Source organism: Nothobranchius furzeri, chromosome 5 (genome assembly GCF_043380555.1).
Source record: "Nothobranchius furzeri strain GRZ-AD chromosome 5, NfurGRZ-RIMD1, whole genome shotgun sequence".
Classification (NCBI taxonomy): domain Eukaryota; kingdom Metazoa; phylum Chordata; class Actinopteri; order Cyprinodontiformes; family Nothobranchiidae; genus Nothobranchius; species Nothobranchius furzeri.
The window spans coordinates 59,063,411-59,091,397 of NC_091745.1; the positions used below are offsets into that span (position 1 = coordinate 59,063,411).

Genomic DNA, 27,987 nt, shown 5'->3' on the forward strand with positions numbered 1-27,987 from the left:
CTGGTCCAGACAGGGACTGATCTCTCCTGCCACCTACTGGACAAGTATGTAACAAGCGTTAAGATGACATTTCCGTACCAGTTCCACGAAGCATTTCAATTTTTTTAAGAGTTGAGACATTTTAGCTCATAATTTTATTTCCACTTAAACTTTACAAAGTTTGTCAAACTAACATTAAACAATATGTTGAAACAATGTCAGAAGTTTCATTTACTGATTAAAAGGGAGCTTCCGATCATTAGACTCTGAGTTTAAATTATTCACACACAAGATCATGAATCATCTCCTCACAATGATGCCCAACACAAACTAAACACAAATATAGTTTTAAAAAAAAAACCTAATTAGAAAGATAAGAAAGTACAAGAAGATCACAAAGAGATCTGCAGCAAAGACAAACGAAGCTCTGAACCGGAGGAACCACGAAGGAAACAAACAGAAGACATCCAGATGGAATACCTTCACCACCTCCACCTGAGCATACTTTAGAAAAACAAACAAACGTTTCTCAGTCTGTCCTGATGGGGACGCTGCTGTCAGAGGTCAGCCTGACCAGTCGGATGCTCTCCTCCCACAACCTCCTTGCCACCTTGTCATCCTGTCCTTCTGGCGCCACCTCCTTCTCTGTGCAGTCACTATGGAAACAAACACACTTGAATGAACTACTACTTTGATCTGATGAGGTCAACCCAGCTTTTAACAGTAAGCTTGACCTGCCGACATGAGGTGTGTGGCATCATCAGTAAACTGAACTGTGCCACATCCACCTACCCTGCTGGTAATTTTTAGTCCCTCCTCCTACCTGAAATAACAGCCAGAACGGTCCTCAAGACCTGGGGTCACAGCACAGAACAGGGTGGTCTGACAACCCTGCCAGGGGGTCTTCATCAGCAGCAGGCCAGGAAGCCTCATCAGTGCACCAATCAGAGGGAACTGGCTCTCTACATGACGGCTGAGCTCAGTCCTGATCACACCTGGGTGGAGACAGAACGCAGAAACACCAGAGCCTGGAAGACAGGCAAGGACAAATCAGCCAATCAAAAGTCAGCTAAATCACGATCAAATGATTCAATCTTAGTTCCACTTCTGTTTCCTCTCTTTAGGGTTCAGGAAGACATCCACCTGTCTCTAGTGTCTGTGTTTTTTAGAGACCTGTGAGTCGTCGAGCGAGTTCCCTGGTAAACAGGACGTTGGCCAGTTTGCTCTGCCGATAGCTCCCCAGTGCGCTGTACGGACGCTTGGTGAAGAACAAGTCATCAAAGTCAATACGACCTGAAAATACAACAACAAACTAAACCCACACATGCTATAACATCCCAGTAACATCAAAGGATGTGGGGGTTTGAGGTCAGGGGTCATACCTCCCTGGTGGGCAATGGATGACACATTAATCACACGGCTGGGGGCGGAGCTCCTCAGCATTGGCAGCAACAGATTGGTCAGCAGGAAGTGACCCAGATGATTGACAGCCATCTGAGTCTCAAACCCATCCTCTGTGATCTTTCTGGGACACATCATCACTCCTGCAGGCAGGCAGAGGGTCTGTTATGACCCAGATCATCCAGGGGGGAAGGGAAACCTGTGGTTTACAGGTGAACACCAAGCAAACAGCAGCTCACCTGCATTATTGATAAGCACATCAAGTCTGTCTTCACTGTCTTGGAAGTCCTTGGCAAACTGTGTCACTGAGTAAATGGAGGCTAAGTCCAGGTGCCTGATCACCACATTTCCATTTCCTGTAGAGCGTCGGATCTTCTCTGCTGCCTGCTCTGCCCGGACCAGGTCCCTGCACGCCATCACCACCCGAGCACCTGGTCAGGAAGACACTTCGACTGCTGACTGGGTTCCTCTGAGCTTTAGTGGAACCATAAGATCATGAAACAATGCGTATCCACTCCCAGTACACCCCCTTCCAATCTTTCTTTTTTCTAATCCCCAGTGAGATCAAGGCTTATCCATCTGAATATGCACTCCAGGCAAAGAAATTCACTATTATAACGCTATTATGTATAATACTCTATTGTTATTGCTCTATTATCAAAATATTATTGATCTTTTATATGTCCAGAGGGTTTACCAGTTAAACATGGAGCTCCAGCTTCTTGAAGCAGAATACAACTTTGTTGCAGAAACCAAGCTGAGATGTTACGAATCACTGTCTCAGCATGCTTCCTGTCTGACAGGGGTCAGAGGTCACAGCAGCTCTCAGAGAGCCTGGCGCAACATGAGCTGCTTAAAACTTCTTAGAGCACGAACTGTAATCTTTCAGCTGTTTCTTTCAACGCCGTTTTTAGAGCGAAGCAGTTTTCTGATTCTTGCTGAAAAACAAAAACTTTGTTCTTCAGCTGATCTGATATTTTGTATTATAAACTCAAAGAAGGAAGACATCAGTCCCAACATAAACTTGTATTCTGAGGTTTAAAGTCTAACATGCTTCTGCTCTCAGTGTGTAGCTGCTATTGACCCTGAATGAGAGGCTGACCCATCACACACCGAGTTCCACCCTCAGTTTTCTCCCAGCCATGATGATGTTAATGACGTGTTACCATGGGGATTGTTGAGGTCAAACCCTAACCTTTTCAGACTGAACCCACTTGCTGATACCTGTCAGATGAGGTCAAGCCGATGAGTCTCACCTCTTGCTGCCAGGTCTCTGCAGGTCTCTTTACCGATGCCAGTGTTGGCTCCAGTGACCAGAACTGTCTTCCCATCCAAACGCACTGAACAACGACACACCCCACCTGCAATCCACTTCCTTATTACCACCACACCTGTAAACAAAGTCAGCTGTTACCATAGGAACAATAGGCAAGTGTTGGAAACTGCAGCCATGGACATAGTTTTGGGAAGGGGTGGGGGCATCCCCCCCCTTCCCACACACACCACCACCACTTTTTCCAAAGTAAATTGTTGTCCCCTGCCCCTTTTACTGTCCAAAAACAACATTACGCTATATTAAAGTGACACTGGTTGAGCACTGGGACCAAGCGGAAAACAATCGCTTGTGTTGAAGCCTGTTTCCCATTAGAACCATTCACACTCATCTGCAAACCACTCCATTGTAAGCCGGAGATCACTGTCTGAAGAAGCCAGCAGGACCACATCATCTGCAAAAAGCAGAGACCTGATCCTTAGGTCACCAAAACAGATCAACACCTTGGCTGCACCAAGAAATCCTGTCCATAAAAGTTATGAACAGAATCTGTGATAAAGGGCAGCCTTGGTGGAGTCCCACTGTCACTGGAAACGAGCCCAACTTACTGCCAGCAGTGGTGGACCAAGCTCTGGCACCATGTTGCTCCTCCTGAATCCAAGGTTGGACAATCCGACGGACCTCCTCTCCAGAACCCCTGAATAGACCTTACCGGGGAGACTCAAGAGTGTGATCCCTCTGTGGTTGGAACACATCTGGCCGCCCCCCCCTTCTTAAATTGGGTTGACCACAACCCAGGTTTGCCAAATGGAACTGCCCCCGATATCCATGCGATATTGCAGAGCTGCGTCAACCAACACAGTCGCACAACATCCAGAGACTTAAGGAATTCCGGAATTATCTCATCCACTCCCGGTGCCTTGCTACCAATAAGCTTTTTGACCACCTCAGTGACCTCGGCCCCAGAAATAGAAGAGTTCAAACCAACGTCCCCACTCCGGTTCCTCACTGGAAGACATGCTGGTGGGATTGAGGAGGTCTTCGAAGTACTCTGTCCAACGAATGATCCACAACATCCCGAGTCGAGGTCAGAAGCACAGCTGTAAACAGCGTTAGTAGCACTGCTTTCCCCTCCTGAGATGCCAGATGGTGGACCAGAATCTCCTTGAAGCCGTACGGAAGTCTTGCTCCATGGTCTCACCGAATTCCTCCCACACCCAGGTTTTTGCCTCTGCGACCACCCAAGCACCATTCCACTTGGACTGCCAGTGTCTATCAGCTGCCTCTGGAGTCCCACAGGTCAAAAAGATCTGATAGGACTCTTTCTTAAGTTTGACAGCATCCCTAACTGCCAGTGTCCACCAGCGAGTTCGAGGGTTGCCACAACGACAGGCACCGACTATCCAGCAGCTGCAGCTCTGATCTGCCGCCTTGACAATGAAAGCACGGAACATGGCCCAGGCCCACTCAGACTCAATGTCCCTCGCTTCCTTCGGAACGTGTTCAAAATTCTTTCAGAGGCAGGAAGCTCCTTGTGACATGAGACTCTGCCAGACGTTCCCAGCAGACCCTCACAATACGTTTAGGCCTGCCAGATCTGACCGGCACCCTCTCCCACCATCGAAGCCAACTTACCACCAGGTAGTGGTCAGTTGACAGCTCCGCCCCTCTCTTCAACAGAGTGTCGGAGACATGCGGCCGCAGATCAGATGAGACAACAACAAAGTCGATTGTTGCACTGCGGCCTAAGGTATCCTGGTGCCAAGGGCACACATGGACAAAATTTTACAAGCTAATAAATCTCAAAGTACATGACATATGTAATTTCCAGAAATTGTCGATTTTCACCCACATATTGACCTACATTGATATTCTATATTTATATAGAATATCACAGCTTATTGGTATATTAAGCTCTTAAAGCACTACATTTACCAACTCTTACACAAACATAGTCGAAACACACATCATACATTTAACATATGTGTGATTTGGGCCTGAGGCAGAGCAAACCAGAAAATAGCTCTTATAGCCCCGTTCACTTGCATTAATCTTTTCTTTTTTCTGGGGACCCATGAGCCGACAAAAAGGGGAGGAGTCTTAGGCTCCAATAGTGCCTCAGCAGCTACATGAATTAGCATGCTGGACACACACACACACACACACGCACACACGCACACGCACACACACACACACACACACACACACACACACACACACACACACACACACACACACACACACACACACACAGATGATTCATATAGATTGAGGTGAAATACCTGTATCAGTAAAATGTCTTTATTTGTTCTAATTTTAAGTTACAATAATGTTATAAACTGGATATTTGATGTAATTAGTGTTGGGCTTCGATCACTGGACCTCAAGGACCTGCTGAAGGTGTAGAGACCGAGAAGATCACTGATGTACGGTGGTGCTTGTCCATGGGGACCCTAAAATCCAGAACCAGGATCTTGAGAAAGTAAGATACAGAAATGTGATGTGAAGATTGCTCTATAAATCAATTCTGTGTTATTTTTCAACAGTTTTATTTGTTTATACATTTGTTTCTTTTGTATTTGAGTTTATATTATATTTTTGTACAACACTAAAATTAGGTTATAAGGACATTAATGAAAGTATTTTTAAGAATAGTCTTTTATTAAAAGAGTTAGGGTTTCTGTTGATCACATATAAACATGCACTAAACTGCTCTTGTTTTACAATTAAATCCTTTAGAAAGAGTTTTCTTGGCTGCGCAGGTAAGACTTGCTTTCAGGAGAACCTCTGAAGTTAACAAATCCTTTATCAGACATAGCTACTGGTGATAAATTTTTATAAATTGTAAAAAAAGATCTTATTTGACTTTAGCAGAAAAACATCTGATTCATCAGAGAAATCACTTAAAACAGAGAAACTGGATGACTCTTACAAATCAGAGCGACTCCCACTGCAGCTCCACATCTCAGCATCAGAACCCCCTGATCGCACACCCCGGTACCAGGTTCTGAATCGCTGGCGGTCCATGGCAGCATCAAGAAGTCTCCCAGAGCTGCACCTTTCATTCCCACAGTGTAGAACAGACTGAGAGCTGGGGCGAGTTGGAGTGGGAAGATTAACAGATTAGAGCAGATTATAGAACTCAGAACAGATCTGAGATCAGAATCTCTGACTGTTGGAACCTAGAAGATCTGCAGTTACAGGTCTACGACCATGGGCATATTTTTAAGTCAAAAAGCCTGAATGATGAGATTAATGTCAGAATTGTTTTACTTTTCTTTTGCTTTTTTCTTGTAAGTGGCCCTAATCATCTTCTGTCATTTTTCCAGTTAATTTATTCATTTTTTTATGTTTAATTTTATTGGGGGGTGGGGAGCATTTATACCAAAAATATTGTTTTAATTTAGAAAGACAAGTTAAACTTTTTTGTTGATGTTTTTTGATACTCCATTTAAATGAAGGCCCAGCATGGCCACCATAGCCACTATTGTGTCAATGGCTACCCTGACTAAAACCTTTGCCCCTCCTTTGTAAAAGGTTTTCTAGATTTACCACCAGCACATGAGCACATAACAAAAGCCACTAGAGTAAACCTATGTATATGTCGATGGTGTAAACCCATAATGACAAATGTCTTATTTGTGAGACCAAATAAGAGGTAGGTTTGGGTTTAACAACAAAAGTAGCTATTCGACCAGCAGCCATGTTGTATCTGGACACCTGATCCCTACCAGCCTCCTTAGAAAACTAGAAATTTGCTTATAATTCATAACGTAAGTGCATGTGGCCCCGCCCCCTCTGTGAAAACAAAAACAAAATGGCTGCTTGTGTCTCCTGGCCACCGTAAAAAACAGGTGCGTGTGTGCATGTCTGCGGCCGTCAGCGCCACTATTCAGGTTTACCGGAGGAGGTCCGGCTATTTGCTGACCATTTAAAAACCGTTACCCTAAAAACCCGCAGCAGACTTCTGTTTCTTCCAAAGAATTTTATAGGCCAATGAAAAGAAGCGCTGCACAAACGGAAGTGACGTTGTGTTGATGCGGGCCAATCCGCGGCTCCAACACAGACCGTGGGAAGAAGACCCGCCCCTGCTGCATGTCTAACCGTAGCGCGCTTGAAGAAAACACCTCCGAGTCTGATCAAATCACAAGCAGGTAAGACCGAATGGGTCGAACCGGTACAGGCCAGGGTTGAGACCCGTAGCCTGCCGACAGGGCACTGGTGGAGGCTTAGTGAAACCATCGGGTTGTCAGAGCTAGGGGGAGGGCAGAAACACCACACCGCAGTGGACTGACGGGGTTCCAGTCTGGGGTTTTAGGGTTTAGTAGGGCTCCTCGTGCGGTCTGCGTCCTATTAACCCACTAACTAGGTTTTGAAATACCCTGGTCTATGCGCGCCTGGACTAGAAGTTTCCTCCCACCAAGACTTCAACGGACCAGACTGTTTAAAGGAACAAAGCCCCCAGAGCTGCTGGAAGTCCAGCACCGCCTATGGCCGCGACCGGTACTGTTCAAACCAAACCCGTTTCAAAATAAAACTTTATTGAACTGCGTTGTTTATTTATTTATATTTTTTTTATTTTTTTTTAATACTGCGTTGTTTACCTGCGGATTATTGGTAGCACTATGACGTACAGGCATGCTGGCCCATTATGACCAGTTTAGATTGGTTCTACAGACTGTGTGGTAGTCTCAGCGAAGAGTCTTCTTTCTGTCTTTACATGTTTTAAATGGATTCGTAATAACTTGCTTTGCAGAATAGTAACAGAAAAAAAAAGTTTATGATCAAACACTAGGCTTAGTATCAGGAAGAGTCAGCTCGTCCATAGGTGGCACTAGAGTGCAGCCCTCCCCCAAGCGAAGTGGAAATGAATCTAAAAACGATAAAACTATAGAATACATATATTTACTATCAATGTGTCAGTTTAGTTTAATTGTTTGTGTCCACATGCAATCGTCTTTCATTAAACAGTGAATATCCTCCAACAGACTCAATATCACTGCTGGGGCTTTGGAAAAAGCACCCCTGAACTGCAGCTAAACAGCCAATCAAACTTGGTTGTTAGGGAGAACTGGAGAATGTTTGTCCAATCAGCATCACTCAGCCTAAGGGAGCCTAAGGCCTAGTCCACACGTAGCCGGGGTTTTTTGAAAACGAATATCCACCCCTCCAAAAACTTGCATCCACACCACCGCGTTTTAAAAACTAACTGTCCACACGTACCCGGATAAATACGTTGTTATGGACATGCCAGACCTGTAGGCGGCAGTACTTCCCCTGTTCTTAACCTCGTCCTTCGTCTGTGGTCTTCTGCAAGGAGCAGTAATTCCGCTTGCAAAAACAAACAAGCAGAAAGCGCTTGGACAATTGATGGATCGGGTAGTGACAGAGCGCAGCTCCGAAGGCTTCCATGATGCTGGATAGTGTAAACACAGGTCGCACACGTGATGTCAGCATTTTTTGTCGCGGAAAGTGACGTTGCGGACCTTAAAACTCCGTTTTTGTCCGTCCACACGCAGACACCCAAAACGGAGAAAATGCAGATCTTCACTTTGGCCGGAGTTTTTAAAAAGATCCGTTTTCGTGTGAAAAAACTCCGTTTTCGTGTGGATGACAGGCCAAAACGTAGACAAATATCTACGTTTTGGCAGATCCCCGGCTACGTGTGGACAGGGCCTCAGTCATGCCCATCTACCTCCTTTCCATGGGTCCCCCTACTGTCAAAAAATGAATGGGAGTCTATGGGCCAATATGTTATTTTCTGAGTATTAAACATGGGGGAAACCACTATAAATCTGGCCATGTGGAAAGTGGCAGTTACACTAGGGTAGAAGAGAGTATGGGGCAATATCATATATGCAGCTTCTGATTATTAGTTATTTTAAAGGTATGGAACACTTAAAAAACATTTTCTAAATGTTATTTCTGATTATAATTGGTCACTCTGTGGTTTTCATGCAGACTGGACAAGAAACTAGACTTCTAATCCTGTCTCCTGCATTAGTTCTGATAGAAAATAGATGGTGAAAAGCTTGACAGATCTACTGAGACCCCAGGAAGACTAGCATCTGCACTTAGGCAGAAGCTAATGAGGATCTCAATAAAACGAAACGAAACATCACACTGTCACTTAACATTCTTGGACTCACCCATCTTGAATCATGATGGGAATGGCTGTTGTTGGTTTAGCGTCCAGCAAATAGCAGAGAATGTCTTGAATAGTAGAAGTTAATCGTTTGGATTAGCAACTTCACCACTTGACAGAACTCTTCCAGGCTTGAGGTATTTTTGGAGATAAAACATCAGTGTTGCAAGTCAGTGATAGGCGTCGCATTGCTGTTATCCAATCTGAAGCAAGATGTCCAAATACCAGGAATTAAGACTCCAAAACCTGCTGTTTGAAGCTCAGCTGTGATGTGGCTCTCTTCTAGTTCCTGGGAATAGTGCACCGGTGGTTTTGTTTTTTGCCCCCGTTGGAGCCCATTGGAGACGGAAAACTCAAGCAACAAACCAATGTCTAAATAAAATGTGATAAAGACCAAAAACCCACATTATGGAATGCAATTGTTCAATAATTTATCTCTAAATTTGATAAGGTAGCAGGGCTGAGCCCCACTCAGCAGTCATTGTGTCCTTGGGCAAAACATCCCCAGCTCACCCATCTGCTGGTGTGGTTGCAGCAAACCATCACAACCAGATGTGCATGACAGGCTCCACCCATCCCTAGCTTCAGTGGCTACAATGTGGCTCATCACTGCCAGCATGTGTGTGAGTGTATAGGTGGATCAATGGCTGATGTGTTCTGAAGCACCTTGGGGGTGGTAGGGCTCTGGAAGGTGCAAAATAAATAAAGGACATTTACAATTTAAAGCCTAGTTTACATGTCTCTGTCAGTGGGGTTGAAGAGATTTGCTCTTATGGACAGAGACGTCTTCCTTTCAGACTTCACCATTGCCTGGGGAGTTGGGTACTGCTTTTCCAACACATTCTCACACCCAAAGCGTCAAAATATGGCTCGTGTGACCAAGCCTCAATATATGACGATTCGGGATGGCCCAGCGCGTCAGGAGACGACAATCAGGGACACGTGGCTCCACTGGCGTCACTGTTTGACGCCCGGGGTCACACGGAAATTATTCGACTATTTAACCTTCCCCTCACCCCAATTTAACCTTTCCCTCACCCCATTCCTAACCGTAAGGTCAGTAACTGTGACCTTAATGTTAGGATTGGGGTGAGGGGAAGGTTAAGTAGTTCACAAGTCGTTGTAATGTCCGTCTCTCCACCGGCGTCGGATACCAACGTTCTGGGACGGTGTGTCATCAGTGTGTCCCTGATCGTCGTCTCCTGACGCGCTGGGCCATCCCAAATCGTCATATATTGAGGCTTGGTCACACGCATCATATTTTGATGCTTTGGGTGTGAGAATGTGTTGTCTTTTCTAGGGGAGTCCAGCCACCATTGTAGTGACGTCTGTGGTCCTCGATAGTGTATTCACAATTATGTGTTTGTATTTATACTGTGTTTATGTATTTCAGAGCCTTTTTAACACAATCGTGATTTATTCTTCTCCACCTTTTCATGCTGCCACCTCCTACAAAGCTGCTCTCTGCCATTTCCTTCCATGTATTAAAGTCTGCTATGCATCTGTGTGCTCTTTATTGAAGGTTCTACAAACATTCAGATCATCAACGCTTCCATATCTGCTCCTGCATCTCCAGCACTCTTTGTTTTTGGGGATGTTGGTGCTGTTGATGAATTCAAAGGAAGTTGCATGCTGACCAATCTAGATAGACCGTAGCAAAAAGATTTTTCTCTGCAGGTCGGTCTAGCCATGATCCACTGGAACCTCAGCAGGCCCGAACAGTTCTGTGTCTTACCTATCATAACGCTATATTGGTTTGGTGGGCGGGATGTTGAAACAGCAAAGATAGTGTCTTGTTTTAAATGGCTTTGGCATCAACTTTGGACTGTTTAGACTTGGGCTTTTCTTTGAGTCAAGAGCAGATAGAGGTCCTTTATTTTAAAAAAGATGTAGCGTCTTTGTCGACGGTGTATGACTGCCCCGTTGACTGACATCTGTAGCGATGAGTACATCATGTTTGTTTGTCTAATAGCATCTGGAGAAAGTTTGAAAGACAACTGAAGATCGCGCCCCATGACCGAGCACTGTCTATGGTTGTGGCCAGACTATATATTCACATAGGATGGCTAACAGCAGGGGTCCCTAATCCTGGTCCTGGAGGGCCGGTATCCTGCATGTTTTAGTTTGAACTCTGTTTCAACACACCTGATTTCAATCATCAGCTAATTAACAGGCTTTTGCAGAGCCTGATGAGCTGCTGCACGGGTGTTTCAACCACTGAATCAAGTCTGTTGGAGCAGAAAAACCACAAAACCTGCTGGATACCGGCCCTCCAAGACCAGGATTGGGGACCCCTGGCTAACAGGCTAGCCCTCCATAGCATTTGACAGAGATTTAAACATATTGGGCTTTTCTTCTGCAGACCTGCTGCTTGTGTTGACCAATGGCGTTGCTTGTTTCTGCTCCACCCCAGACCCAGAAGCATAAACTAGGTTTAAACGTCCCTTAATCGTGTTTATAAGAAGTTAATCATATTAAAGTACATGTATGGTGAAAATATTTATTTTGAAGGATGTCAAAGTAGAAATATGGGGTTTTCTCACTTTTCAGGAATTCTGTTTGATGTATTTTATTTTATTACCAGCCAATAAATCAATTATTTTTTGCTAAGCCTGCCCCTGTCTCAGGGAGCCCCATGTAATTTTACTTGAGCACCGCTACCGCTCAGCATTCGCCAGTAACGTTAAACATCTGCTTATGTGCGATGTCAGTCGCGTGTGAAAGTACCTAGGCTAAGATATTTTTGATTTCTTTACAAAGCTGCAAAGACACGATGTCTCAGGGAGCAGCTACAGCCGCCTTCACAGACAGAAAAAACTTGCTCCCACTCAAAGACAGACCAAAGTAAAGAAAAGCTCACCAGCTACACGTGCCGAAAAGCACCTCAAAGACCGGTAAAGAATTTACATCTGAGCTGCTTTTCAATGGTGGAAGGATCTTAGAGGTCAACTTGGATGTCGAACAGATGCATAGTTGGCGACATTTCTTATGGACGAGTTAGTCTTTCAAATATAATTATGATATAATAACTGTAATTGTGGAGGTGTGCATTTATGGAGGAGAGGCTCCAACAGTATCACAGAAGCAGGGGCAGGGACATAAAAGTGTGATACTTTTGTTTTTTTGCCTTCTGAGTAAAAAACTTTGTATTTCTGCTTTATGGTGCCACAGAAATTATCACATCACAAATCTGGTTGCTCGACTCCCACATGGTCCTGGTTGATGTTTAAATGCTGTTTAAACACTTTTGTGGTGAGTTGCAATACCTTCTGATCTGGTTTCCATAGTAACATGGAGACAGAGCTGTTTATGGAGTGTGAGGAGGAGGAGCTGGAGCCATGGCAGCAGGTGGATGACTGCGTAGAAGAAGACGAGGTGGACTTTATAGACAGCTACTGTGAGCCAGGTGAGACACACTGAGTCTTAACAGTTGGTGTGTGTGTTAATGTGTGATTAGGTCATAACCTGAGATGATCTCTGAGATGCTGCTTAAACACCACCCAACCTTCCCCTGGTTCTGACCACATCAGGTCACACTCTTGTCACTAAACAGGCCCTTTAGATTCACCCAGTTTAACACGTTTAACATCACAGATTTAAATAGCCGCCACATTGGTAATATTGACTTGTAAATGATTTATTAACAAGCTATTAAACACTGAGTTTGTTATTTAAAGCAGAATTCATCAAGATTTCCCTTGGACGCTGACTCCTGTAGCACTAGATCTACTAGATCTAGATAAACAAGTAGGTGAGTGAGGCAAACGGGTATGGGTTAAGTAGCTGACTCTCTGACCCCACATCTGCTAAAAACACAGAGCTGCACCTGTAGTGCAGCAGGTAAAAGCAGGACCTGCTGGACGGGTGGTTGTTCTCCCGATAGTTTACCCGATTATCCTACCAGACACACCTGAGAAGGTGTGTTCCTTACTGGTGTTCATTATTCTGTGTCTTTAGTTGAGGATTCTTCGCCCCCCAGTACTCCTCCCTCCGTCCCACCTGCCCCAACAGGTAACTATTAGTATGTGCCTGTTACTGTAGACACAGGTGTGTTTTTACCTGAATATCCTGTAACATCAGTGTTTTCGTTCCTCAGCTCCGTCTCCACTGCAGATCGTCTCCTCCCTGATGCCTCAACCTCAACCCTCTATCACCACTGCCCCCTCTACCTTCTCCCTCCCTACTATCGCCACACCCACTGCCTCAGCACCCCCTCTGATGGCTCAGGCTCCGCCCCTCATCCTGACACAGACTTCAAGTGGGACTTTTCTCTTCCCAGCAGCCCCTGGTTCAGGCAGTCCTCGGCCCATCCTCCTGACCACACAGGTACTGAGAACCAGCACACTTGGCCAGGGTCACCAGGTCATCCCAGACTTGTGTTTAAGGGGTAGATGGACTGCTGAGGTTTGACCTGATGACCTGTATCTTCCTCTTGTGAAACTCATCAGTAGAGTAGATCCTGGTCTGGAGACCTTGACCCTGTAAACTCCCATTCCTCTCAATGTGGACCACAATGTCCATGTCCAAGGTAACTTGATGTCTCTAGTGTCCCTCTTGATATCCATTGAGTTTGAATCTTAAGAAAAAGTTCCGCTTATTCAACTTGAACTTTGACCATCTATCAGAATCAGCGGCTCAGCGCGTTCCCTCTTAGGAATCCATTTGTGTCTGTTCCACCTCCATGTAGAAAAAGGACAAATCCAGGCCCTTCAGGTCTGCTGACCAGCTCCAACACACTTGGTTTCATTCAGCAGGTGAATTATAGGCTTCTGCAGAGCTTCATGAGGTGCTGAGCAGGGAAGTGTCTAGAACAGGGGTCAGCAACCTTTTCCAATCCATGAGCCGTTATTACCTGTTTCCCACAGTAAAGAAAACACTGGTGGGCCTACCGGGCCTGAGCAGGTGCCGATTATTTTTATGCGACATGTCTCCGTTTAAACGGTTCAGAATGCAAGTCCAGGCTCTCTCATTGGATTGTTGTAATTAAACTTTGAACAGAACGAAACTTAACATTAAACAGTGTTGAAAAGGTAAGAAAAAGATCTGATCAATTAGTTTTTTTCCTTCTTTTAGTGATGGACATAACGGCACATGGCTCTGGCGTTAATCAAGTTTAATTTTTTCTCTGTGCAACAATCTTCACAAGAAGGCAAAACAGTTAAATAACAGGGTTCGCACTGGTCGGATATTTCCTGTATTTGACCGTTTATTTTGATGGAGAAACCTCAACGCTGCAGATAGGCTGACATTGTAATCGTTACGCACATCGCCGAGCCAGATCAATCAAGCTCAACCCGGCTCGCTATCAGCGCATGCGGGAAGATTCCTCTCACTGAAGTGAGTGTTTTCCAAACCCTGTCTCTCAGAGAGACTTGTCAATTAGAAAATGTTCCCTGATTATGAAACTTTGGCTGAATAGCGCTTGTTCCTGTCTCCAATGTGGCGACGCATCCATGAGCCTGTCTGAGGCAAAAGTCCAGAATCTCATATCCTCTCCAGCTCAGAAAGCGTCTATAGAGACATTTGATTTCGCACAAGCAGGTGACCTGTCAACCCGGTTTCATGGAGACCGGGTTGGACCTGTTCAGGTTTATGCAGAGCAGAAGGACGGAGTGCGTTCGGGCCTCGGGTGAAATGTTCCTACTAAATGAAATTATATAATTCTAACGTTCTGGACACACTGGTCAGGTTGTTTAGACCAGTGCTTGAAGTGCAAAACACACACACACACACATACACTGCGTTATGATGCAGAGGTGGGACAATCATCATTTTTGTTAGGATTTTAAATGATAATAATAATAATAATACATTTTATTTAAAAGCACCTTTCAGAACACCCAAGGTCACTTGACAGAAAATACGTTCAGAAAATACATTAAAACAGCAATAAAACGCAAAGAAGAAAAAACAAAGAGAGAAACAGTTCAATAAAATCAGAGGTCATAGGCAGATTTAAACGTGTTTTGAGTTTGGTTTTGAAAAGGGTAAAACTGTCGATGTTCCTGATGTCTGGGGGAAGCGAGTTCCAGAGATGGGGAGCAGAGCGGCTGAAAGCTCTGCTCTCCGTGGTAGTGAGACAGGCAGAAGGAACAGCAAGATGGATGGAAGAAGAAGATCTGAGAGAACGGGAGGGGGTGTTAACACTTATAAGGTCTGAGATAAATGGAGGAGAGAGGTTATGGATTGCTTTGAAGGTATGGAGGAGAATTTTGAAGATGGACCTGAATTTAACTGGGAGCCAGTGAAGCTGTTGGAGAACCGGGGTGATGTGGTGAAAGGAAGGGGTTCTGGTGATAATGCGGGCTGCTGAATTCTGGACCAGTTGCAGTTTATGATGGAGTTTGTTGGGGAGGCCATAAAGAAGTGAATTGCAATAGTCGAGACGGGAGGGGACGAGGCTGTGGACGAGAATGGCGGCAGTGTGAGGGGTCAGTGAGGGACGGAGACGGTTTATGGAACGAAGATGGAAGTATGCTGACCAAATAATGTTATTAATGTGAGCCTGAAAAGAAAGTGAGCTGTCGAGGATGACACCTGGAGGGGGAGGGGGAGACTATGGCGCTGTCAATAGTTAAAGAAAAGCTGTCAGATTTTGAGATGGTGGATTTAGTACCAACTAGAAGAAGTTCAGTTTTATTGCCGTTGAGTTTGAGGAAATTAGAGGTGAACCATGATTTGATTTCTGAGAGGCAGAGTGTAAGGGAGGATGGTGGGAGAGTTGAGTTGGGTTTACTGGAAATGTAGAGCTGGGTGTTATCTGCGAAGCAGTGAAACTGGATATTGAATTTGCGGAAGATTTTGCCGATAGGGAGGAGATAGACTATGAAGAGGAGGGGCCCCAGGACAGAGCCCTGGGGCACACCTGACTTGACTAGGGAGGGTTCTGAGGAAAAGGATTTTAACTGGATGAACTGAGTGCGGCCAGTAAGGTAAGATTGAAACCAGCGGAGGGGGGTGTGAGTGATGGCTAAGGAAGAGAGTCTATTGAGGAGGATGGGATGAGAAATGGTGTCAAAGGCCGCACTCAGATCGAGGAGAATGAGAATAGAGATTAAACCAGAATCAGCAGCAATGAGTAGGTCGTTGGTGATCTTGATGAGAGCTGTTTTTGTGCTGTGGTGGGGACGGAAGCCAGACTGAAACTGTTCATAAAGGTTATTGTGGGTGAGATGGGAGTGCAGCTGAGATGCAACAGTTTTCTCTAGAACTTTGGAAGTGAAAGGAAGATGGGAAATGGGACGGAGATTATTGAAATCATTGGGATCTGAACCAGGTTTTTTTTAGAATAGGGCTGACTGAAGCGGATTTGAAAAGGGAGGGGACCGTACCAGAGGATAGTGAGGAATGAATAATGGCTGTTATACAGGGGAGCAGGGAGGAAAGGCAGGATTGAACTAAAACTGTTGGAAGGGGATGACGGTCTTTACATTTAAAATTGGCATACAAATAAAAAAAGAGTGCTGTAAAATAAAATAAAATTTTATTAAATATAAATTCATTATTTTACAAGTACAGAGAGCCGCTTCAGATGGATGAAAGAGCCGCGTGGGTTGCCGACCTCTTGACTAGAACATGGATAGAGGTCCTCCAGGGCCAGGGTTGGTTATCCCTGATGTAGAACTTTTCCAAAGATGGTGAAGCTGGAGATCTTATGATGCATCCATGCTTCTGCCTGAATCTGAATCAGGTGGTGAAGATCCAGCAGGGTGTGTGCGTGTGCGTTTTGTAAGAAAACATCCAGACGTTCCAACAAGTTCAGATGGAAATCGCCATCATAGACTGCTCTCTGATGTAATTGTGATGTCACAGTGATGTCATATGTCTGTCTCGTGTCTGCAGGGTTTCCAGGTACCGACGATGATGAACGCCGGTGCTCCTCTGGTTCTGAACCTGCAGCCGGGTCAGACAGTTCAGCCTCTCACTCTGATCCAGTGTAAGTAGAACCGAGCAGTGGATCGAGTCGACCATCCCTGCTGTCTGCTGATCTGTGTCCTTCCCTCCTCCCACAGCTCCCTCCCTGGGTCAGCTGGTCCGGCCCAGTGTGGGACAGCCCGGTAAAGGCCCCGCCCCATCAGGTGGGTCAGGCTCCGCCTTCACAGCCATGCAGCTGCCCACCACCCTGACTATCCGCACCGGCACCCCCGGATCTGGTCAGTAGTGACTTGGACTCTGAGAGGATGTCTGAGTTGAATGGGTCGGGTTTTTGGACTAATTTATGTCTTGGTGCTCCAGTTAATCTGGAGGTGACGAAGGTGAGCGGTACCAACTCCCTGAGACTGGTCGCCCCCCAGAGTCTCTCCCCATCTTCAGCCAATGGAGTAATGAAGGCCACGCCCCTCAACAGCAGCACAGGTGAGTCAGTAACCTGAAACATTGTGTGTGGTTCTGATCCCTGATCAGACCGGTGTCCACAAACTAAACTCACTGATGCAAGAACAGCAGATCCATGTTCTTCAGAACCATTTGGACCAACATTTCCTTAAACAGAAGATGATCTTCCTGATGCTTTCCTATCTCCGGAATGTTGTAGAACCTTTGGACCCTGATGGACCTCTGGCAGTTACAGGAACCAAACAAAACCCAAGCAGAATCTCCAGAACCTCTTTGACCTTTGATCCTCCAGACAAACACAGACAGACCCTGGGTCTGATCAGGGTTAGAGTTGGTTCTGGTTCTGGACCAGTCCAGATCAAAGACAAAGTACACACTGTACCCACAGTACCATGTGATCCTTCTCTGGTTCTGAAGGGCTGCTGAACATCACAGAGAGGAAATAAAACCAGAAGGTTGTTGGTACTGGAAACCTTCAGACCCAGCAGAACTGTGAGGAACCCGCCTCAGTTGTTTCTAGGAGATCCTGGAGAAGATAGAATCACAGCGCCGCGGGTCCATCAGGGTTCTCATGGGTACCGTTCCACCCAGATCGTGGTTACCAAACAGAACGCTAAATAAATGTTGCCTTAGATCTGAGCATCAGCAGAGAGGAGACCACCATCCGAGTTCTGAAGCCACAGTTCTGTCGCTGGCTTGGACCGGGTCAGTATTGTTCTCCACGGATGACTTTTCGGTCCAGACCTCCCTTCTCTGTGCTCATCTGTAGAACCTACAGAACCTAACAGTGTGTGTGTTTCACCTGATCTACAGCGACTTGCCACACCCACTCTGTCGTCAACGCACCGGGTGTTCCCATGGCGCCGGCGTCGGGCTCGACCCGGGTGGTGATGAGTGTGGAGGAGTTCTACTATGGGAGGTTTGGTGGAGACGTCAGCCTGAGAAAAAATCCGATGGGGAACACGGTCTTTACCTGCAACGTCTGCTCCTGCAGGGCCGACAACAACCTGAGGTAAGGCCGCCCACCAAGCAGGAGCCCAGTGCTCTCATTCCCCAAACGTTTATAGAAACAGTTCCTTCCTCCGAATGAAATGTAGAATGTTCCTACGAACGGCCAAAATCCTAAATTTATGAAACATGCAGTGGCCACTCATACGCACGTTCCTCCTCAAACGACTGATGATAAATCCCGCATGTGCATACCCAGGTGCTCATGTCCGTTCAGTCATTTACATCCAGAAACACCCTCAATTAACCACATTTGTTCACTCCACGCCCCCAGCTCATGGGGGGGGGGTCTCTGTGTTCTGCCCAGATAAACAAACAGCGAGATCGAGGCACTGGCTGCTGAAGTAGGAGAGAACCAAACACGTTGCAGAGGTTGTAAACATGGTCGGGACAGAGGAGAGGTCTCTGTCACAAATAAAGAAAAAATGGTTCAACATAAAACTGAATATGAAAAAACGTAGTTTAACGGACTGAATGTTCCATTCGGTTGTCATTTACAGATTACATGTGTAGGAGAAACTGGTTTGTCTCAGCCATATTGTAGCGTTGTGGTTTTATGCTCTTTTATGAAAGAGGAACCATGCTACGTATTAATTCGGAATATTAATTTTTAATAAATCAATAACCAAATTTTATATTGTTAAGAAGACTCAAAGGTTGTTTTCATAGATAAACTGACGATAATATCTGTGTGTCTGTGTTTCAGTTCAATGAGGAAACCAGTTTGACAATTAAAAGTTTTAATTCTTCAAATTAAACTAATGATTTTGAAATTGACAAACAGGAAATAACAATCAACATTGGCAACTTGTGGGACAATCTTTAACAGTTGATATGATCAAATAGACCTTGTGGTGAATTTATGAAGATTGAGAATGTTGTGACATGAATGCGTGTGTGAGTCTGATTTTGCTTCAGGAAGAAACAGGTGTCTGAGTGAAGTGATGGTTTGGATAAACTTAGGTCTTATCGAGAACTGCATCAAACGCTAAACACCGTGTTCTGTCTCACCGAACTCTTGTGGACCCTCTTTCGGATCCGGGCCGTGGAGGATGGTGATGGTTCATCCAGATGACACCAGCGGCTGACAGGGGAGACGTAGGTGTCGAACGGAACCGGTCCAGAGTTGCCCTCGGTACACGTTGATGGTAAAGCGTTTTGTCGATGCGCTTGTTAAGTTTAGTTCACTCAGAAATCAAAGGACTCGGTAATGAGTCTGCGTTAGAAGTTGCGATTCAGCTATTCTGCCTGGCTTGGCAGGAACAGCGTGAGAGGGGGGGGGGGGGGGGGGGGAAACGAGCCAACCGGCTCCCCCCTTTCAGCGTTTATTCAGGTCCTCTCTCTTTCGTTGTCAAGCACGAACTGAAATCATAAGACTGAAACTTACCAAAAGCCTTTCTCCTCTCAAAGCAAACGTGTGCGTCATCAAATGTGTTTTGGAGTTTACTGTGAGAATCTGTGTGTGGGTGTGTGTGAGTGTTTGTGTGCTTGAGTGTGTGTGAAGGTCAGTAACAAACATCCTCAAACATTATTTAAGTATGGATTCATTAATCCATTATAATTACCCAAAGCATAAGAACCATTCATTTGATTAAACACATTTATAATGAGCAAAATGATAATGGTTACTTTAACATTAAAATCAAGAAACAAAGTTTTAAGACTTGTTATGTTATGACTACTTTTATGGGAACAACATCTTCTGTGGGAACAACATCTTCTGGCACGAAGCTGCAGGTGGCAGATGTTATGGTTTCCTCCCAGACTCGCTGGCAATCAGGTCTTAATCTGTGGGTGAAAGTTCTCAGCGACCCAGCTTTGACCCAGCTGAGTCCAACACCACCTTTGTGACAGAAAACCCATATTTCCTCACGTTACACATGTAAGGAGCATTATGATGTTCTGTTTGGAGTTAATTTTGTTTGTTTGTTGTTTGACTGTCAGTCAGTTTGGTTACCTTGGCAACGCTTGTTTGTTTGGGAGCAGAGTGTGAGGAGGTTCTGGGGGACTGAATTGAATAGGAACGATTTATGCTTTTTGACTGTTGCTCCACAAAGGGTTCCAAGTGATGGCATAGCTCCAGAGGGATCTCCTTCAGGAGGTGGTATCTGCACAGGAGACACTCTGGATTCTCACCAAGTAGACCAGTACCTTCCCTCCAGAGTGCACACTCTGCCAAATCTTCCAATAACTCGAGATCAGCCGTGCTACAATGTCAGATTCCTGTCAGTCACAGGTGTCTTTTATAGGATCTAATTCCTGTTATGTGATGAAGTCGTTTCTCCACACATAGTTATCTATTGGGTAAAATTATTTTCTGGATGAGGAACGCTCGTGGATGACGGAGACCTTCAGTGTTGCAGTTCCCCCGTTCTCCCTCTAGATGCTGTTTGTGGTGAGAGCTGTTCATATCATTAGGAACATTTCTACACACAAGTACAAAATGGTAAAAACTACTCAATGTGTTAAAACGTTCCAACGGACAGATCTGTTCCTAAGTACGGTTGATAAATGGGAGCCCTTGACTCAGCTGAACAAATCTTGTCAGCCATTTTTAACGTGTGTGTGCGTGCGTGCAGGTTGATGCAGCACATGCTGCAGCACTCGGAGCTGACTGTCCTTGGAGGAAACCGGGAGAGCTGTGGATTCTGCTATCGACAGTTCTCGTCCTCTGCTCAGCTGAAGGACCACCTGGACAGCGTGCATGGACCCACCCTGTCCTCCCGTAAGAACCACACCTGTTGTGACACATCATCATCATCATTAACCATGCAGATGAACAAAGCGCTGGAAACAACAGATGTGTAAAAGAACAAAAATTAAACACCTGCTTCATTTTAGCTCTGTGGCCTAGATGGAAAAGGTGATTTTGTTCACCTGGTTATCAAATTTAAGACCCGCCTCCAGATCTACCCCCAGGTTAGAACCAAGTACTCACCGCGGGCCAACCAGGAAAGGTCAAAACCATGCGTCGCTTCATTTCTGTCACCTGGCTTCAACAAAATTACTTCTGACTTTTTTCATCCGGGGCTTAATCTCTGTGTGTGTGTGTGTGTGTGTGTGTGTGTGTGTGTGTGTGTGTGTGTGTGTGTGTGTGTGTGTGTGTGTGTGTGTGTGTGTCTGTGTGTCTGTGTCTGTGTCTGTGTCTGTGTGTGTGTGTGTGTGTTCCTCCCAGGTCTGTGCCGTATTTGTGAGTGGGCGTTTGAGAGCGAGCCAGCCTTCCTGAATCACATGAAGTCCAATCACAAACCGGGTGAAATGCCCTATGTCTGCCAGGTGAGGGCACCGTCTTACCTTAAGCTACATTAGATTGTCCCCAGGTGTTAGTGTGACCTAAGGTGTACTCTTCTTCCTTACAGGTGTGTTCGTATCGCTCGTCCTTCTACTCAGACGTCTTGCAGCACTTTGCCAGCTTCCACAGGGATTCTCTGTTCCTGCTATGTGTCTTCTGTCTGAAGGTTACCAGGAACTCAGTCAGCTACCAGCAGCACCTGCTGAAACACAAGGTGAGCAGCAGCCAATGAGCGTATGATGTCCACCAGGGACGATGCGGTCTGCTGCAGCTACTCCTGTTTTTGTTTTTGGTGTCAAAGCTCGTAATTCTTCTGTCATCTCAAAGTCTAATCCACCTGGATCCAACTGTCGTGTGTGTGTGTGCGCGCGCGCGCGCGTGCGTGTGTGCGTGTGTGTGTGTGCGTGTGTGTGTGCGCATGTGTGTGTTTCAGATAAGTCAGGGCTTCCACTGCAACAGGTGTCGTCTTCAGTTTGTCTCCCTCAAAGAAAAGCTTCACCACAAGCTGGAAAGCCATCGTAGCTTCCGTAAACCTGCACAGTTGGAAGGTCTCCCTCCAGGTTCCAAGGTAGCCACGCCCCCAACACAAGCCACGCCCACATCAAAATCGTCTTACTGTTCCTCACCTTTCTGCGAGGTTTTCAGAGCTCTCAGACTCCTCTCTTGTCAGCTCATTGATCTTTCTGTCTCCAGGTAACAATCAGGACCTATGGGAAGGCCATGCCTTCGATGACATCACCAACCATTATTCAACCCAACAGAATCAAGACCGAGCCGCAGAACATTGCAATCCAGAAGAGCCCACCACCCCAGAAATCCCCAAAATCACTGAACAAGAAAGTACTTAGCCGCAGAGAGTCCAGGTGATACTAACAGTAGCCGTATTTATCCTGAAGATGCCAGTAGAGGAAGCCAGAGGATGTATAGTCTGGTTCCTGCTCTGTGATTGGCTGATGGTGTTCCTGTTCTCTGTCCCTCTCCTGCAGGTCAACAGCAGGTGAGGGAACAAGGTGTGTGTGTTTGGAGTGTGGAACTGAAGCTTCGGACCTGTCTGCACACTACCCGACCTACGTCCACTGTCTGCTGTGTCCCTACAGCAGCAGCTGCTCCCGGGCCTACGCTGCCCACATGATCCAGTAAGAACCAGATGGATCCGCCTGGAGCAGTGTTTGAATAATTGATTAATTTCTATCTGATTATTGATCAGCTGAATGGTCCTCTTGTGTTCCAGCCATCACGTCAGAAGCTCCAAGGATAAAGTTCTCCCTCATCATCGAAGTCTTCCTCCAAGGTCAGTAGTCTGTCCCACAGTGTCTCATTGTGTCCCATTTTGTCTCACTTTGTCTCATTGTGTCCCTGCAGTGCGTTCCTGCTGCACTGTGCTCAGTGTGACTTCAAGCCTCAGTCAGCTGATCAGATGGCTGACCACCTTCTGGCGAACCCGGAGCACGAAAGCGCCATCTGCAGCAAGTGGGGTGAGACTGCAGCACGCACACACACACACACACACACACACACACACCCACACTCACACACACACACACAAACATGCATGTCAGGTGAACTAGGTGTGAGTGAGCGTGTCCTTGATGGACTGGAGACCTGTCCAGGTGTCCCCAGCCTCTCACCTGGTGACCGATGGAGTTAGACACCTGCTCTCTGAGTTCCAGTGAGGATGTTTAGAGGAGTGAGGTGCTGCTTTGCTGGAATTCAAAGACTCTTGAAAGGAAAAGCCTGATTAAGACTTTAAAGCAAATTTCTCTCGTTTTCATTCTTAGACTTCATCAAACTGGACGTCCAGTTCTACCACAGTGAAGAGCAGACATCTTCAGAAGAGCCCGATCAGAACCAGGTCTCATCCAAACCTTCCTGGAGGTTAGCAGATAATTGGAAATGTCCACCTGAGAGCACCAAGCCCTCCATAGCCCTCTTCACACAGCCTTGTGGACCTCACCACAACTTACCCAAGAACTGTGATGCCATTGACTTCTTCAACCTCTTCTTCCCCTCGGAGCTCATTAAGTTGATCGCCCACGAGACCAACACCCACGCCAAGACCTGCCGCATGCTGGGCTCCTGCCTTCCGGACTGGGTCCCTGTCACCACCCATGACATCAAAGGTTTCATCGGGCTCGTCATCCTGATGGGGATCCATAACTTGCCGGATTTATCCCACTACTGGTCCTTTACTCATTATGACAACAGCTATGCCTTCTACAGAGCCATGAGCATCAACAGGTTTAAGCAGATTGCCTCTAACATCTGTATGGGCAGCTTGATCTCCAATGAGCTCCATGGATTCAGCGCCCCCAGTGACCCGCTGCAAGTCTTCAGGCCAATGCTAAACATTTTAGGTGGTGCTATGTGGGACGCCTACCAGCCAAACTGCTGCCTGACCATCGACCGGGCACTGCTGCCCAGTCTGGAGGAGGATAGCAGCGACACCAAGGTGAACCCAAAGACCCAGCCGCAGATCTGGCTGCTCTGTGACTCAAAGTCAGGCTACTGCCACCGCTTCTTCATCCAGCTGGGGCAGAAGGCGGGCCAGGACACAGGCTTTGCTGTTGTGCCAGAACTGATGAAGGATCTAAAAAATAAAAATCACCAGCTGTTTCTGGCCAAGTCACTCGCTTCCATCCCACTAATGCAGAAGCTTCTGGATGAGGGGATCTACTCCTGCAGCTCCTTCCCTCCACCTAACCCTATCCTGCCAGGTGAGCTGTGGGCGGAGGGCCAGCTGGAGAAACCTGGGGACTTCCTGCAGAGACAGTTTGGCCCCCTGCTGGCCACGCGTTGGAAGGACACCAAAGAAATGGGCTGCCTGTCAACAAATGCAGCTCCAGCTGAAACCGATACGGTTTGGAGGAGGTCTCCAACCAAGGTGGGGGGACTGGTCCCCATCAGTCGCCCCATGGCTTTTCGGCTTCTGCAGGAAAACATGCGTGGGGTCGATATTTGTAAGCAGCTTCTGGCCTGCAACCCACTGGGAGGGATTCCTCAGGACCGCCACTGGCGGAACATCTTCTGGTTCTTAATCAACATCGGTATCGTCAACGCCTTCATTGTGCTGCGTGAGAGCCGCAAAGACAACCCGCCTGCCTGGGTGCACGACGGCCTCTTCAGTCAGGTCAACTTCCGCAAGCGTTTGGGCATCCAGCTCACAAAGTATGCCCAGAGAAACCCCGAGAGCACGGAGACGTCCAGCCCCCGCGGGACAAAGACCGAACGTATAGATGACTCCAACAAACAAAGACACCGAATGTCAAAAATCAGCTTCATCTCGAAGAGGTGCAAGAACTGCAACCTGAAGAACCTGCGTCATGAGAGCGTGTACGGCTGCATGGTCTGCAAAGCAAACCTGTGCAACAAGCCCAGCTGCTTCTGGGAGTTTCATGGTCTGTCTCCTCTGAACAAAGGTGAGTTCTTCCAGCCACAGCGTTACACAAACATCTCTTTATTCTCAGTTCTGAGCAGACACCCGTTTGATGTTTTAACAGGATCCACGAAGGTTGGCTTTCTGAAGGACGGCATCAGGTGAGCATCTTCTCTCTTTTGCTTGATAGTGTGGAAACTTTTGACCTCCTTTCCGGTTTCATTTTGACCTTGTTTCTGGTTTGTGGCAGCGGAGAGCTAGAGGTGGACGAGGTTTTGGACAACATAGATGAAGCCATGGCTCCCGTGGAGGACCTGGACTTTTCTGATGAGGAGAAGCAGGATGATCTTGAGGGTGATGATGTTAATGAAATAATTAAGGAAGAAGTTTTAACTGATGTGCAACAACCCACATCCCCGTTACCATCACAACCTAACGACTCAGTCCCTCCGGCAGCCCAGACGTCTGCCTCTAAAGAGCGAGAAGACTTCCTGTCTGCCCGTCAGCTGAGGATCACCTTATTTGCTCTGTGTGAAGGACTCCGTCAGGCAGTGCGGGTCTTCTCAACAGATACGTGTCTCATCCAGTCTTGGCTGAAGGTGGCCAGGAAGCATTTGAGACAAGGCCAGCAGGAGCAGAAGGTCCAAGCCACCGGCTTGGACCACATGGTGGCCTGGATTCTATCCATGCGAGAGCAGCAGCTTCCAATCACAGAGTCCAACCTCTTCCTCAAAGCCTCCACCCTGAAGAAGAAGGGGGCTTTTGGTGACTCTTTCCGGATCTCCTACAACTGGGCGGTGAGCTTTCTGATCCAGCACCAGCTGGGTGTCCAAAGAGCCAGCAGGGCGACATCGGTTGCACGCGTCCTGCCTCATTCTCTGGAGGCCAAGGTCCAATCCTTCAGAGAGTTTACTCAGAAGGTCTTCCAGGTCCACCAGCTGACCCACAGCTCTGTTGCTGCCATGGACGAACTCTGTCTCTTTGTGGACTTTAGTTTAGTTCAGGACAAGTTTTGTCGCTCAGAAGCCCTGAAGCTCAGCGGCTCTTCTCCTCTGGTCACCGTCTTCCTGACTGTCCTGGCTGACGGCTCCATGCTGTCCTCTCTGGTTCGGACCACTAGGCAGCTGCCTGAAAAAGGCCTGCCGGAGTTCATCATACTGGAGACCAGTCCAGGGAATCGGTCGGTCGAGGAAATCTTAGAACAGTGGACCAGTAAGATCTGGCTGAAGCATCGGACTGGTGCAGCTCTGACCAGCAAATCCATGCTGGTCTTGGATCGACATCGAGAGCACTTAGCGGATTCGTTTCTTAGTTCCTTGAGTGCACTGTCCAGCCTTCCAGCGGTGATCCCTGGAGGCTGCTCCTTCTGTCTTCAGCCCCTGGAGGTTTGTCTGAAGCCTGTCCTGCAACGCTTCCTGCTGTCGCGCTGGTCTGACGTCATAACCAAGAACCCACCGGAACTGGAGGAAACAGAACCAGATCAGCTCCAGACTAATGTGACCCAGATGATTGTTGGCTGGCTGGTTGAAGCTCTGACCCACCTGAACGCTCTCCCTCAGCTCTGGAAACAGTCCTTCGACCTGACGGGCATCATGCCAATGTCAGAGGAAGTCTCTGAGAAGGAGGACAGAAAGAGACCAGAGGAGATTCAGTCTGACCTTCTTAAAACCCTGACTGAGATCCTCCTGGGTCCAGAAGCAACAGAATCAGAACCACCAGAGCTCCAGGAACTGGAGGAGCTAGATGAAACTGATGAGAATCAGCCAGAAGAACAAGAGTCGTCTGAAGACAAAATGGACAGAAAGGATGAGGACATGGAGGTAGAAGGAACAGAAATCATAAACCCAGAGAGAACACAGAAGGAAGAAAAAGACGGAGAGAATAGGAAGGAAGGAGACACGGAACGAAAAAGACTTGAAGACAGAGAGAAGGATGGAAAATATAAAACTGAAACAACAGATGAGGACAAAAAGGAAGAAACTGAGATATTAAAGGGAGACAGTTGGGACAGTCGAGAGAACAGAGACGGGATGGAAAATAAAAGAACAGAAGAGGAGGAGTTGAACAAGAATGAGAAAATGGAAACAGAAGAAACAGACAGGGAGGAGGGAGAGGAGGTGGAGGAGGAGAGAGAGGAGGTGGAGGAGAGAGAGAAGGTGGAGGAGGAGAGAGAGGAGGTGGAAGAGGAGAGACAGAAGGTGGAGGAGAGAGAGAATGTGGAGGAGGAGAGACAGAAGGTGGAGGAGGAGGGAGAGAAGGTGGAGGAGGAGAGAGAGGAGGTGGAGGAGGAGAGAGAGGAGGTGGAAGAGGAGAGACAGAAGGTGGAGGAGGAGGGAGAGAAGGTGGAGGAGGAGAGAGAGGAGGTGGAGGAGGAGAGAGAGAATGTGGAGGAGGAGAGAGAGGGGGTAGAGGAGGAGAGAGAGGAGGTGGAGGAGGAGAGAGAGGAGGTAGAGGAGGAGAGAGAGGAGGAGAGCGAGGAGGCGAGCAAAGAGAGACGAGAGACCCGAATCGTGATTGGAGAGGAAGTTGGAGATGAGTGGAAGCTGACGGTGAAGAGCCGGACTGAAGCCGTCGGTGCTGATGAAGAGGAAGACATGATGGAGGACAGTCTCTTAGGACATTAGGACCTTGTTTAGTTAGTGGCTTTCACTGAAGACACATAAAACACATGAGCTGTGTGGACTTGGGCGGGGGTTCTGTTCAGGTGGACAGTGGACCAGAACATGACTGGATCTGTAAGAAGCAACTCATTGGTCTGCTAGTGAAACTACCCCACCCAGTGGACAGCAGAGGAACTGCAGACGTCCTGGTTTGACCTTTGACCTGAACCTGTTCTCATGTTGAGACCAGAACCCAGACAGGCTTTATAGAACCCGTTTACAGACGGGGAAGAACTGTGTGGTGGAAACTGCTGAAGTTTTGTTGTTGGTGACCAAACAAAAATGTTTCTGTCCTCAAAGAATTTAAATTGATTTTAAAAATCTGTATTTTTGAGGAAATACTTTGTTTTTATTGAAAAATAAAGTCAGAACTCTGTTTCAACACAAGCCGATAGGGGGCCGGGTCGGCAGAGAAAAAGACGGTTTGTGGACTACAGTCTAGACTCTAGACCGACCCACAAGAGGTTGGGACCTGGTCCCCCCATCTGGATCTGCTGAAATAGATGCTGAAGAATAACCAGA

The 27,987-nt window shown here is 46.9% G+C and overlaps 2 protein-coding genes across 4 annotated transcripts; one reads left to right on the forward strand and one right to left on the reverse strand.

Moving 5' to 3' along the window:
* Positions 1-115: 115 nt before the first annotated feature.
* Positions 116-8,083, reverse strand: LOC107379016 (retinol dehydrogenase 12). Of its 2 annotated transcripts, XM_070550963.1 has the most exons (8): positions 7,877-8,083; positions 5,586-5,744; positions 2,637-2,771; positions 1,620-1,811; positions 1,362-1,523; positions 1,153-1,272; positions 803-1,007; positions 116-635 (listed from the first exon to the last, which is right to left on the reverse strand). In XM_070550963.1, exons 2-8 carry the CDS (start codon positions 5,716-5,718, stop codon positions 509-511), a joined length of 1,074 nt encoding a protein of 357 aa, XP_070407064.1. In that variant the 5' UTR covers positions 5,719-5,744; positions 7,877-8,083; the 3' UTR covers positions 116-508. The 2 variants fall into 2 exon arrangements, with proteins under 2 accessions (XP_070407064.1, XP_015805053.3); XM_015949567.3 differs by lacking the exon at positions 7,877-8,083 and having other exon boundaries at positions 5,586-6,487.
* LOC129163386 (pogo transposable element with ZNF domain) lies at positions 6,615-27,987 on the forward strand. Of its 2 annotated transcripts, XM_054740691.2 has the most exons (19): positions 6,615-6,807; positions 12,086-12,204; positions 12,756-12,809; positions 12,895-13,124; positions 16,641-16,734; positions 16,811-16,951; positions 17,034-17,153; positions 17,946-18,144; positions 20,720-20,865; positions 21,316-21,416; positions 21,500-21,646; positions 21,866-22,000; positions 22,126-22,295; positions 22,419-22,568; positions 22,664-22,723; positions 22,795-22,907; positions 23,211-24,848; positions 24,930-24,966; positions 25,056-27,987. In XM_054740691.2, exons 1-19 carry the CDS (start codon positions 6,749-6,751, stop codon positions 27,427-27,429), a joined length of 6,087 nt encoding a protein of 2,028 aa, XP_054596666.2. In that variant the 5' UTR covers positions 6,615-6,748; the 3' UTR covers positions 27,430-27,987. The 2 variants fall into 2 exon arrangements, with proteins under 2 accessions (XP_054596666.2, XP_054596667.2); XM_054740692.2 differs by lacking the exons at positions 6,615-6,807; positions 12,086-12,204; positions 12,756-12,809; ... (2 more) ...; positions 16,811-16,951; positions 17,034-17,153 and adding an exon at positions 17,555-17,837.